Raw genomic sequence first — 12,654 nt, forward strand, 5'->3', positions numbered from 1 at the left:
GCTGCTAATTGTGCCTGATAAGAACTGAATGAATGAGTGAGGAAGTGAAACAGCGTGTCTCTCAAGGGGAGGAGTCAGAGACAAACTCAGGAGTTCCTATGATGTTCTGTTACTGTGGAAGCAGACTAACTTCCCTCCTTTATTGAAATGGTTAACTCGAGGTTTCCCTCATCAGGCTTTACATACTCAGAGTTTCTTCTGCTTTATGCAACGGGCCCTAGGACCGGCAGAGGAGGACACACAAGCTAGGCTACTCACCGCTGTCTCGCCTTCTTTTTTCTTTTTTCCCTGTCAGACAGATGACTTCTCTTCATTTTGACAATGACACTCTCACTAGTTTGTTTACATAAGACGTTTAGTAGGCTACTCCCTGCCAGAGTGAGAGGTGGGGGGGTGAGTCTGAGCTACCTACCACTGTCACTGCAAACTTGTCACTGCCTGGGGCAAAAAGATTCTCCTACAACTAGGGAGCCATGGCTATCTTACTCATAAGCAGCACAAATAAGCAGTGGCAAGATTCTGGAATGATTTGGATAATCCACAGTTAATGAGCAGAGTAGAACAAAAAGCTGCTTTGTACAGAGTGTAGAAATGCAAAGAAATAAATATCTATAACCCTAACAAATGCAGGCACATCTTAAATACATGACGGGCAGCTTATTTGATATGACTTCAGAGACAGCTGGTTGACTTTCGAACTCCTTTGTTTGGCAGGGTGGAAAGAAAAGAGCGGGCACGTCTAAAGACAGTGAAATTCAACGCCAAGCCGGGGTCGTTTGATTCAAAAGGGGTAAGTGCCTTAATGTATGCTGCAAAGTGGCAATTTTTATTACTGCCTTATTGTGATAATTCATGAAGTAGATCAGAGGATTTCCTTTTACTGTCATTTACAGTCTCAGATGTCAGTTCTTCAGTTTTATTGTCATTCATTCTAGTTAGATCAACATCATTCATTCACTCATCAGCCTGTCATCATATCTGTTCATGTATACAGCTCCAAAGTCATGAAATAGAAGCTGTGTAATTTCTCTTCTTTTTAAAGAAGCTGTATAGCAGCTAAATGAAGCCATTTAAACTGCAATTAATTTAACAACCTTTGAGTTAAGACCATAAATGTATTAGGCTACATAACGAGTATGACTCTCCACATGGGGTCTAACGTTCCACAGCAGCCTTCATGTCTTCCTGTCATCTTAATGATGATGTGGCAGCATTGAGTTCCATCTTTTCTTTTTATCACTGCATGTGTTTTATGTGCACACTATGGTTTCTACATTAACCTCACATTATGTTTAAGTTACTCCTCTCAAACCATGAGCTTTGTAACACTCTTCGCAGCTTGCTTTTACTCTAAAAGGCTCTGATGCAACTGTGGCATGTCAAGAAGACCTGCAGATAGATGAAGGAAAACAGAGGCTGCATGTAGACTCTAAATGTAGCAAGAAGAATACACAAAAAACAACATTTTCCACAAAATGTAAAGAGAACTATGTGTATTTTCAGAATAATTTCATCTTTCCTAAGGACATATTCTTAGAAATCTTATCAGAAACTGCACATAAAGGTATCATACTAATAAAGAACAGAACAGGACTTTTTGACATCCCAGTTGTTTTGTCTGCATGAATGTGACAGATGTACCTGTTTGCCCCATGCTTTCTCTCCCTTCACAGTCATTCAATGACAAACGTAAAAAGAATTTCATCTTTACACGAAAGTTCCCATTCTACAAGAACAAAGATGGTGAGCAGGATGGCAGTGATTCAGACCGTAAGTAAGCTCACAGACACACATGAGCCTTCATGCAGAATGAGTGTAGGTCACAGTATAGAGGAGTCACAGGTTCCCTCCCAGCAGAGAGGCTTCATGGAGGCCTTCACTGCTCCCTCTCATGGTCATTTCCGTTTGTTTCCTTCGTTCTCTGTTGAAATGCAGTCAGGGACATTTTGGATCAGCTGTGGATCAGTCAGCAGGAGAGGAGCCAAATCAGTGCTGGTCACTTTAAAAGGATATGTCCCCATATGGTGGCATTCTATGACCCAGTTTTCCTTCAGAGATCATTCAGGTTTAATCTCAATCAGCCAAACTGCCATCATGGTGTATTTGGTTCCCCCTGCTGGGTGCTCACAGCATGGACAGGGACAGATCAGCGGGCCCGCCACTCCCTCCTCTCACTGCCTCCAACACTTTGCTTATGTTGCGGCTGTCCTCCTTCCTCTCTTTCTTCTGTTCTGGCTCCATTTGGACGGCCAATAGGACATCCTGGGGATAGGTGATGATGGGTATGGGACAAAGACCTTCAGTAAGTTGGCTGAGGAATGATTTCTTCTGTTTATTACCCTGCCTCTCACACAGGCACACATACACACACATGTCCTGTGTCTTGTGTTCTTCCTGCCTGCACCGCTGCATGCTGCACTTCTTGGGCTTGTCTTGTATGTTGGTTTGCAGAGTCGTAACCTCTGTTATCAAGCGTTCAGGTGATTTTATGAAGCATGATTAAAATGAATTATTATCCATGCTGTCAGATCAGCCAGTATCCGACACTGCCATGAACCCCAGAAACCTCCACCTCTTTCTGTGGATGCGTGGCATCCGTTATAGGTATGTTTGTAGTCTAATTACATCACACAGTGGCACAGACAGATGTCTCATCCTGGCCATCCAGAGCTAATGTAACACGCTGTCATGAAAATCAGCCAAATGTGTTGTCATGTGGGAGGACTTGTTGCACATTTTGGTCTATTTCAGTGCCACGATGCAGGCCTAGCAGATCACCTGCAGGTTCTCCACATGCTAGTTAATGAGCTTCCAGAAGGATTCTTTTTGTGTACTGTAGGCGTCCTAGAAGACTTAATGCATGTATGCATGACATCCAAAATGCAATGAGTTTACTTGTGAGCATGTCTGTGTGTAGTACAATCATGGAGCATGAGTTTGTTTGAAAGTGGTGCTGTAATGTGTCTACTGCATAAACCTCTGTCTTTTTAGGACCAAACGGTATTTCAGGATTATTTTAAGATTAAGATTAAGATTAAGAAACCTTTATTAGTCCCACAATGGGGAAATTGCATTTTTGCAACAGCAGATACAGACAGCAAATGATAAGTTAGGAAAGATATATACATGATAAAATAGACGACCAGTAAAATATAGAATAGAATAGAATAAAAAAAAACAGTTAACAGTTATTGCACAGGTGAGTGAAGGTAGAAGTGGTTTATAAGAAAACTGTACATATTGCATCAAAAAAACTAAATAAATAATGTATTGTACACTGTGGTGTGTGAGTATTGCACCTATCAGAAGTGTTCATTATACAGTCTGACAGCAGCAGGAAGGAAAGACCTTCTGTATCTCTCCTTCACACACCGAGGGTGCAGGGTAAATACTGCAGGGGTGTCTGCACTAACTGCTAAACACTGGTTTAATCCAGTGGCAGTCACATTAGTCTCATTTAGTATGGTCTCTTTGAAACATCAAACTAATCAAAGAGTGAAGTTACAAAAATAATCATCATATTGCATACAAGTTCTAATTTAATGTGTTGGGACAGCTGGAGAAGATACTAAAGATCAATTAATAAATAGTGGGGAAATGTAGGTATTTGTTTAGGTATTCTTAGCTTAGAATATGAATTATGAGTCAGCTTTTACATACAATTATGACAGGACATTGAACTTTTTCAATGCATCCCTACAGGAAGTCAAGAGGATGTGATTCTGTCATATGAACCTGTGATGCGGCATGAAAGTAAGTCCTCCCCTTCTGCTGCTAGCTTTAGTAGGATGGTAGAAGCTCATATAGCATGTTTTACAATAAGAGATATAAGCAAATTTAGCACTGATTAGATATGATGTTGTGCACTGGAACAGAGGACAGAATCAGCTGGAGAATCATGAATCATGCCCATGCCCATGTCCTCTTGGAGAATCTTCATCAACATGATGCCCGTGTCTTATAATATGTTTTTGTTTTGTATTGAACTTTTTTTTTACCCAAGCCAAAGTGAACCACACATGGAAGTGTCTTTCAGAAATGTACCTCATCTGTGTGTTTTCTTTCAGTAAACTATGCCAGGCCAGTCATAATCCTTGGACCGATGAAGGACAGGATCAATGATGATCTGATATCGGAGTTCCCAGACAAGTTTGGATCCTGTGTGCCACGTAAGCAGTAACGCAAACTAAGCAGAAATCTCATTTATATTGTTCCTGTTGTTCAAAACATCATGTAGTATTTGAGTTGTCACCTGTTCTGTTAGTCTGTGCCATCCGTTGAGTCATGTTCCACTCATCCCAGCACTAGCACTACTGTGGGCCACAGACAGCAGACATAGCACTCCACCACAGAGAAGTAGTGTACAGATTTACTTAGCACTGGTGTGCTCATTAACCCCGCGTGGCCTTTGTCAAGGTAACGTAAGATACATTTATGAACTAAAACTGAATAATCCAGCTTTGAGGTTATGGCAGGATAAATCAAAGTCATGTTTGTGGTTATGTGTGTATGTGACCCTACAACATATACGTCACCCTTTTTCAGCTCCTCACTGTGCATTGTGTGATGTGTCGCCCATCAGACGCAGCAGTTTTTATTTTGCATGTTTTGATTTATCCATCTCTTTTATTTCAATTTACCCTTTAAACCATGTAAAGCTGCTAACAGTTCAGGGTACCAAGGTAAGTCAGCCACAAGACTCTTCTCTCTCATGTATCAGACAGTAATGTGATCCCACACACACCCTTTATCCAGTAGGAGTATCAGTTTTTTGTAAATCTACTTTTGTAAAGGATTAGTGTTGGTCATGTGTTATACAGTAGTCTTTGTTTTCTGTCTGTAATGAATAGACTACATGTTTCCCTAAAGATGCCCTGCTGCTGTTTTATAATTGCAACATAATATTTTCCTCAGTGTGTATTGTTAACAGAGCATCTACCTCGCATGCTCTTCATGCGTTGATATAATATATTATATATGTAATAAAAAGGATTTATACATGTGAAAAATTTCATAATAAATCTTAAATCATGTGATGCATATCTTTAAACAAACTCGCCTTTTCTTCTCCTCACATCTAAGATACAACACGGCCAAAGAGGGACTACGAGGTGGATGGGCGGGACTACCACTTTGTGATGTCCAGAGAGCAGATGGAGAAGGACATTCAAGAGCACAAGTTCATTGAGGCAGGACAGTACAATGATAATCTGTACGGAACAAGTGTCCAGTCAGTCAAATATGTGGCGGAGAGGGTGAGGTTCTTTGCCTGTGTGATAGATGGGGAGGAAGACATCATTCCTTTACATCACAGTTTATTCTAGGTTTGCCACAGTGTGGCTCTAATCAGAGCTCATGTCTCTGTTTCAGGGTAAACACTGCATTCTGGATGTGTCTGGAAACGCCATCAAACGATTACAAGTAGCACATCTCTATCCCATCGCCATCTTCATAAAACCCAAGTCTATTGAGTCATTAATGTAAGTATTGATGTTACTCTGTACGTGAATACTTTGAGCAGCATACAGCTAGCTACTAGTTTGTGGTTTTCCTTCATTGATTGTCACACAAAGATTATAATCCTCATAGAAGACAGAGACTTTAACGTCTTTTGTCCCCATTGCAGGGACATGAATAAGAGACTGACAGAGGAACAAGCCAAGAAGACATTTGACAGAGCGATGAGGCTGGAGCAGGAGTTTGGGGAATTCTTCACAGGTATGATGTTAAGAAGCGTATGAAGCACATGACCGCTGGTTTAAAACTCCTGAAGAGTGTGAGAGGGGTGTTCACACAGATACATGCAAACCCATTACTGCAATATACAACTCCTCCATGAAAACAGCACAATCATGGCTACAAGCAAAGGAACTGACATGTTTCATTTTACAGTATAACACTTATAACGGCAGATTTATTTTAAGCAAGGAGTACAGTTTTTTGAGAGAGTTATTTTTAGCATGCATTTTAAACCTAACCATGGGTCTTGGGGATTCTGAGGGTTCACCTTAATGTTTGCTGTTGCCTCTTGTATGTATGTTTCTAAGCTGTACCTGTTCCATACAAGGTCCCACAGTTCACACAGTTCCCTTTTTTGCTTTACAGCACTGGTTCAAGGAGACACCTTAGAGGACATTTATAACCACTGCAAACAGGTCATAGAGGAACATTCAGGACCCTATATCTGGATCCCCTCGAAGGAGAAACTATAATAACTCATCACCCTGATGGGAGTCTGGACTGCTAGGTACTAGTAATAAGTTGTAACATATGATAACTGTGTGGCAATGAATAGTCTTCAAAGATACTTATTGTGAATATGTTTTCTTTTTTTTATTTGTTTCGACTTTGTTTGGTCATTGCTTTGTTTTTCACTTAACATGAATGTTCCTGAATGTAAACCACAAAGTGTTAGGAAATGTTAGGTCTTGAACCATGAACCGTTTGTATATTTGTTGATTTATTTTTATTTATCTAAACAAAACACAAAAAAACAAGAAACGCAATGTAATGAAAACTAAATAAATGTGGGGTAAGCGTCCACATCCGTACCTTGTTGGATTTCAAACAGGAAGCTGCAGGTGGGATAAATGGTACAAATGTCTCTGCTGGCGACGATGCCGCTGTGATACCCTCATCCTCTCTTCACACTGCAACTAGAGTAATCACATTACGTCCGATGTTGTCCCTGGTTTTGCATTCATCCAAACGCGGCTTTGCGTTGTGTTTGTTTACATTGATTTGTCTGTTTGTGTTTTTTCCGACGTGGACACATATGTGAAAAACATGTTTTATTCCCTGTAAGACTTTTATCCATCCAGCTGTTGCATTGACAATGATAAGGGAGAGAGGCTGCTCTAGGCAACAGAAATGTAACACTATATTTTGCTACTTAAAACGCTAGAGGGCGCAAAAGCACAGAATTATTTATTACTGAAAATATAACTTTGATTAAAGGGTCATTGACAGAGCATGTTTTATTTGAGTGATGTAGTGTGGTATGACTGTGTTTGGGATGGATGATGGAGAAAAAGACACTGGAAGGTGTACTGATTACTTTAATTGGTGAAATATATCTTTTCAGATTAATAGCAAGAGAGAAGGAATTATTGCAAAATATAGAAAAAAAAAAACGCAGGGAGTGCAGAACTTTGAACAAGTACCAGATATTAATGTTTTGCAGCAGCACTCTGGAGTCATTATGAAGTAAAGGTGAGTTTCTCAACTTCACTTTGAAAGGACACTGGTTCCTGAGTCCTAATTACAAAGGTTCAGGCCTGTGGGTTCTTTCCCTGTAATCACTTCCAATGGAAGCTCATCAGGAGACAGTCAGCTGTTTGGTAGTAATAATGTACATATGATTTTCTGGGATTGCATCCTAAAACACCAACTCATCAATAGATGGTGTCACACTCACTCACATTCTGGACCAACAGCCATCTTAGCGTAAATCGATGTTGAGTCAGACACTGCATTCTGACTGTCAGACACTGGGCTACCATGTGTGTGTGTGAGCATAGCTTACCCTGCCTTATATTACCTGCCCGCTCCATGTCAGTATGCATCAGCATAAGCAGCCCTCATGCTGCCCAGATTCCATGATGACCAGGCTTTTATTATGGCAAGCTAAACATCTTTAGCCATCCTGATAACAACTTTTACAAACGTCCAAGTAAAAAATACAAATATTGTGTACCTTCCAGCTGTGTAAATAAGTTATCATAGCAAGAGAAAATTTTACAAAGAGAGAGAGAGTGCAAACTTAGATATATACAAATGTGGCCAGTTGCTTTCAACAATATCTGTGATCTACCCACATTTGAGACAGGAAGTTTATACTATTTCCAAATGTAAAATTGCCCCTTCAGACCATCTTTAGCTCTGTCTTCCAGGTCTGAAACTCTCTGGGAATCACTCAGGCGCCACACACACACAGAGTCATTCTGATGGTCAGGATCCAGTATTATTACCACTCATGGCCCACAAGTAGCCATGTGATGTTTCTATAACAAAAAGTCATCAATAAACAGAATTCTTTAGTTCCGCAGCAAAACATGCACTATCCTGGATCAGCTGCTGTTTCAGATTTATTTCAGAGGTGATGAGCCTTCACTGACCCAGCACGATATATCCACTATATATAGTTTACTCACAAGTGGCTTGCCTTGTGTGAAAGGGCATAAAATATAGTACCTCGCTTTGTTAAAAAGAAAAAAATCAGTACTTAAAGCACTTGGAATGAGTCATGTAATGTAATCTATTATTGTGATAACCTTCCTGTTTTCTTCTTTGCCATTGGCTGTTAGATCCCCCCCCACCCCCCCCCCCCCAACAATCTGTGAGTGATGCATACAGTGGTACTGCTATTTGAATTAGCATGTTGTGTTATCAATTACTGTAGTGGTGTTACGAGTGGCGGGTATGTTTCTAATCAATGGGACATTTCAAAAGTGCACTTACTCATTGTTTTATAATGAAATTAGGCACTGCAACTTTCCACTGACTATTGTGTAGGATGATCAGAGATGACTGACCCCCTGACCTGCTTGAAGGGACCACACGCTGTACCTGTAGAAGCACTTAAACACACCACCATTCCTTTAAACAAATTAAAAAAAACATTTCATATTTTGTATGCACAGATTGGCTCACATTATCTTTCCCTTGTTTCTCTAATTGGTGGCTGGTGGAGATAAGCACTGATATGTATCGATCGACACTTTTCATTTTCCTTTGCATCATGTTTTCATTTGTCTGCTGTCATTCTGTAAATTTTCCATAACAAAATTGGTCACCAATTGCCTTAACAGAGTAGGTTTACTGTGTATCAGATGAAAGCTTATAAATGTACATTTCCTTTGAGAATTGAACATTTGATCCTCCTTGACATCAGTGAAAGAAGGCTGACTCACATCCGAGGAAGGTGTCATCATGCTGGTGGTGTTGATTGCCTTGTGCTGACCACAGTCAGTGGCTGAGGAGATATTTTGTAATTTTATCTTAAAAATAAGCTGCAAGTGAAGTACTCCAATATGAATCCTTCTCAAGTCACTGTGGACACTAACGCGGGACATTCGATGACCTCTGTATGTTGCAACTCTCCTGTGGATGTGCGACATTCAGCACGACTGAAGCATTGAGGAACCTGCTGTGTTTTAAGACATGCAAATTTGAATCATTCAATCAGTGTCTCTTTTAAAACCCAAATAAAAACACTATTGTAAGAGGCTGTGTCCAACCAGTGTGTTTTACCACTGTCCTGTTTTGGTAGACTCAGCTGTACAAGTCACCATTCTGTTATCCTTGGTTTGTCCTGTGTGTTGTACATAAATATTTAACCCTTTTAATTGTATTCATAGCTGGTGGATGATGTGAGTTCATATGCATTGTGTCTGTATGCAGGTGTTGCATCTTGACACTGCGACTGTCCTCTTTACCATGACCGCCCTCTAGCTGCAGACGGCGACCCCCAGTGGTGAAGTGCACCATTGTAAAGAGCTGTAACATTGTTGACACAGTGCAGCTGATGCATTTACCCTCTGAAGGGGCTTGGAGATAATGTACCGTATTTCCACTGGCGTCACATGACTTCCTGCTTCATCAGTTGGTGAGGATGGAACATTCTGCTAATCAGCTATCCTTCATTAGACGTTTGGAGTCTGGAATGATCTAACCAGGAATAAATGGAAGCTGATTTTCTCAGCCAAAGTTCTTCATGATTTTTAATTTGGATCAAATTATTATCTCTAAAACATGATTTTAAATATATATATATCAACAGATCAATGGCAAATGCAGTATGGGCCAAGTGTCCTCAGCTGTTATTGTCATCTTATTGACAAGCTGCACTAGAAGTTACGTTTTTGTTTGTTTGTATTTTTGTGACGGGGTGGGGGGAGTGTTCCTGTTGTTTGTTAACCCTTTGACTGTGTTTATGTTTACAGACAGGACACAATCACAGACTATACATTTACATGTCAGTTCTGCTGCTTCAGGTTTTAGTTTTGTTTTTGGAGTTTGTAAATTAACAATTAAACAGTGTTTGCAAATTTAAAAGGAAATTAAAAGAAAGATACTTTTAAATGAGCTTGGTTGTGTTTACAATAAATGTCAGTTTCCGTTTTTTGTTTTTGGGTGAATGTGAATGAAAGAGACAAGAATTATTATATTTATTATGTATTGCCTACACCTGCTAGTACCAGGTTGGAGCCCCTTTTTGCCTTGATGAACTGCCCTGATTTTTGATGGCATAGATTGAACACAGTGTTGGAGACATTGCTCTGGGATTTAGCTCCATATTGACATGACAGCATCATACAGTTGCTGCAGAGTTTTCGGCTGCACATCCATGATGCGAGTCTCCCTTCCAGCACATCTCAAAGATGCTCTATTGGACTGAGGTCTGTTGGCTGTGGAGGCCGTTGTAGAACAGTGAACTCACTGTTATGTTCAAGAAAGCAGTTTGAGATGATCTGAGCTTAGTGACATGGTGCTCGTAAAGAGATGCTCCACAACAATCAGGTAGGCTGTGGCGTTTAAAGGATGCTCAATTGGTATTAAGGGGTTAAAGTGTGCCAAGAACACCTCCCCCACACCATTACTGACCTCTTGATAGGAGGCAGGATGGATTCATGCTTTCATGTTATTTGCACCAAAGTCTGACTCTTTCATCTGAATGTGGCAGATGGACTCAAGACTCATCACACCAGCAATTGAACAGGTGTACCTAATACAGAGGCTGCTCAGTGTCTCACAGTCCCCCTTTAGCAGACTAGCAGTGGATGTTTAGGTTAAGAACCTTTATTTGTCCAATTGCATAAAAGCCTGTTCGTGCTCCAGGTGAGGCTCGAACTCACAACCTCGGCATTGCTCTGCAGGTCACTGTCTTATAAGTACCGCGCGCTGACCGATTGCGCCACTGGAGCACATGATGAGTTTATTCCAAGGGAAGAAGTAACTATGAGATACTATAGGATTCTGAACCCTCTCAAGAGGAACAGTGGCAAGAAAAACTCTCTTTTAACAGGAAGAAACCTTGAACAGGACCCGACTCATGAGGAGAACCTTCCTGGGACAGGCAGACCCCTTTTGCTGATTCCTCCCTCTAGCTGTTCTGGATCAGCTGCAGGCTGTTAATGGGCCTGTTCATAGAGTGATGGGGCACTACCGCCCACATGTGGACTCTCTGTTGTCTGCAACAGAACATATCTGCTGGCTGTGGTTGACGTGACACTGCTTGTTGCTGAAGTCTTATGTAGCAGACTGTTTAGTTGTTTTATATATGTATTATGAGAGAAAATATGTGATGACAGAGAAGAATTGAAGGAAAAAAAACATCAATCATTGTCATCTGTGTGTAAATGAAACCCTGTCAAGCCAAGCTCACTCAGAGTTGGACAAAAGCAAGAAAACATCGAAGTTACAGTAACCACTGACAACAATAAGCTGATAAACAGCTGTTTAAAGTTGTGAACAAGTGTATTTTCTAACAAAAAACAGTAGTGCAATGGAATGGGACATGTTATTTTACATAGACGTGGACACCTGAAAGCCCAGAACCCAAACAGGCTGTCGACAATAAACAGAACATATATAGGGAAAGAGCAGAAACACCTGGAAGGCCAATGCTATGATTCTATGTATACATTTTCTTTTTACAAATTCTTCAACTGTCCACAGGGTGGTGCCCAAGAGCTGGTGCAGCATCCAACTTTTGGAACACTAACTCCTCAACACCATCAACACTGGAGTTTTACTATTGCTGTGTACAACATAGCCTACATGGTTAAATTATGTTGTGCACTCACACTCACACTGAGAACTCACTTTAAAAGACTAAAACTTTACTTCAAAAGTGAAATACATGATTTGTTTTTTTAGAATATATATTGTATTAGCAATACAGGGGGTCAGGGTTGTGCTCATTTATATATTCTTTCAATCTAGACACTGTCAAAGACTGTATGGCACGGATATTTTCCTGGAGATGATGTAGAAACCAGGGATCAGGGATGCTAGTGGAGGATGTACTCAACAAATACCTTTTTTAAGGACACCTTCTGCAGTAAGTACAGTCTAAACTAATTTCCATATACAGATAAATAGATATTCATTACATAGTGGAATAAGTTGAGAACAAAATAACATAAAAATGATCAGTGTAAATCAAACTTATTAACCCATGGAGGTCTGGATTTGGAACCGTACTCAAAATGAAAGTGGAAAATCACATCACAGGCTGATCCCACTTGAGTGGAAGTTCCTCAAGACAAGTCAGAATGAGGCCAGTAGTGTGTGTGGCCTACACGTGCCTGTATGACCTCCCTACAACGCCTGGGCATGCTCCTGATGAGGCGGTGGATGTTCTCCTGAGGGATCTGAGCTTAGTGACATGGTGCTCGTAAAGAGATGCTCCACAACAATCAGGTAGGCTGTGGCGTTTAAAGGATGCTCAATTGGTATTAAGGGGTTAAAGTGTGCCAAGAACACCTCCCCCACACCATTACTGACCTCTTGATAGGAGGCAGGATGGATTCATGCTTTCATGTTATTTGCACCAAAGTCTGACTCTTTCATCTGAATGTGGCAGATGGAATCAAGACTCATGTTTAGGTTAAGAACCTTTATTTGTCCAATTGCATAAAAGCCTGTTCG

At 40.6% G+C, this 12,654-nt stretch overlaps 1 protein-coding gene and 1 non-coding gene across 18 annotated transcripts in view; one reads left to right on the forward strand and one right to left on the reverse strand.

Annotated features, from left to right (window-relative positions):
- dlg2 (discs, large homolog 2 (Drosophila)) overlaps nt 1-8,713 on the forward strand; it is a 127,389-nt gene extending 118,676 nt beyond the window's left edge. For 15 of the 17 annotated variants that reach the window (XM_028422010.1, XM_028422014.1, XM_028422020.1 and 12 more), the window contains 8 exons: nt 715-790; nt 1,674-1,770; nt 3,703-3,753; nt 4,068-4,169; nt 5,083-5,255; nt 5,371-5,480; nt 5,627-5,718; nt 6,106-8,713. In XM_028422010.1, the coding sequence (XP_028277811.1) occupies nt 715-790; nt 1,674-1,770; nt 3,703-3,753; nt 4,068-4,169; nt 5,083-5,255; nt 5,371-5,480; nt 5,627-5,718; nt 6,106-6,212 (808 nt within the window). In that variant the 3' untranslated portion in view covers nt 6,213-8,713. Of the gene's footprint in view, nt 1-714; nt 791-1,673; nt 1,771-2,256; nt 2,303-3,702; nt 3,754-4,067; nt 4,170-5,082; nt 5,256-5,370; nt 5,481-5,626; nt 5,719-6,105 lie in introns of all 17 variants that reach the window. The other 2 variants (XM_028422015.1, XM_028422019.1) reach the window with 1 other exon arrangement.
- Nucleotides 8,714-10,831: 2,118 nt separating this feature from the next.
- On the reverse strand, nt 10,832-10,925 carry trnai-uau (transfer RNA isoleucine (anticodon UAU)). Its single transcript has 2 exons — nt 10,888-10,925; nt 10,832-10,867 (listed from the first exon to the last, which is right to left on the reverse strand). It is a non-coding gene; the product is annotated as a tRNA-Ile (tRNA).
- Between the last annotated feature and the right edge of the window lie 1,729 nt (nt 10,926-12,654).

The sequence above is a fragment of the Parambassis ranga genome, chromosome 14 (genome assembly GCF_900634625.1).
Source record: "Parambassis ranga chromosome 14, fParRan2.1, whole genome shotgun sequence".
In the NCBI taxonomy this organism is placed as follows: Eukaryota; Metazoa; Chordata; class Actinopteri; family Ambassidae; genus Parambassis; species Parambassis ranga.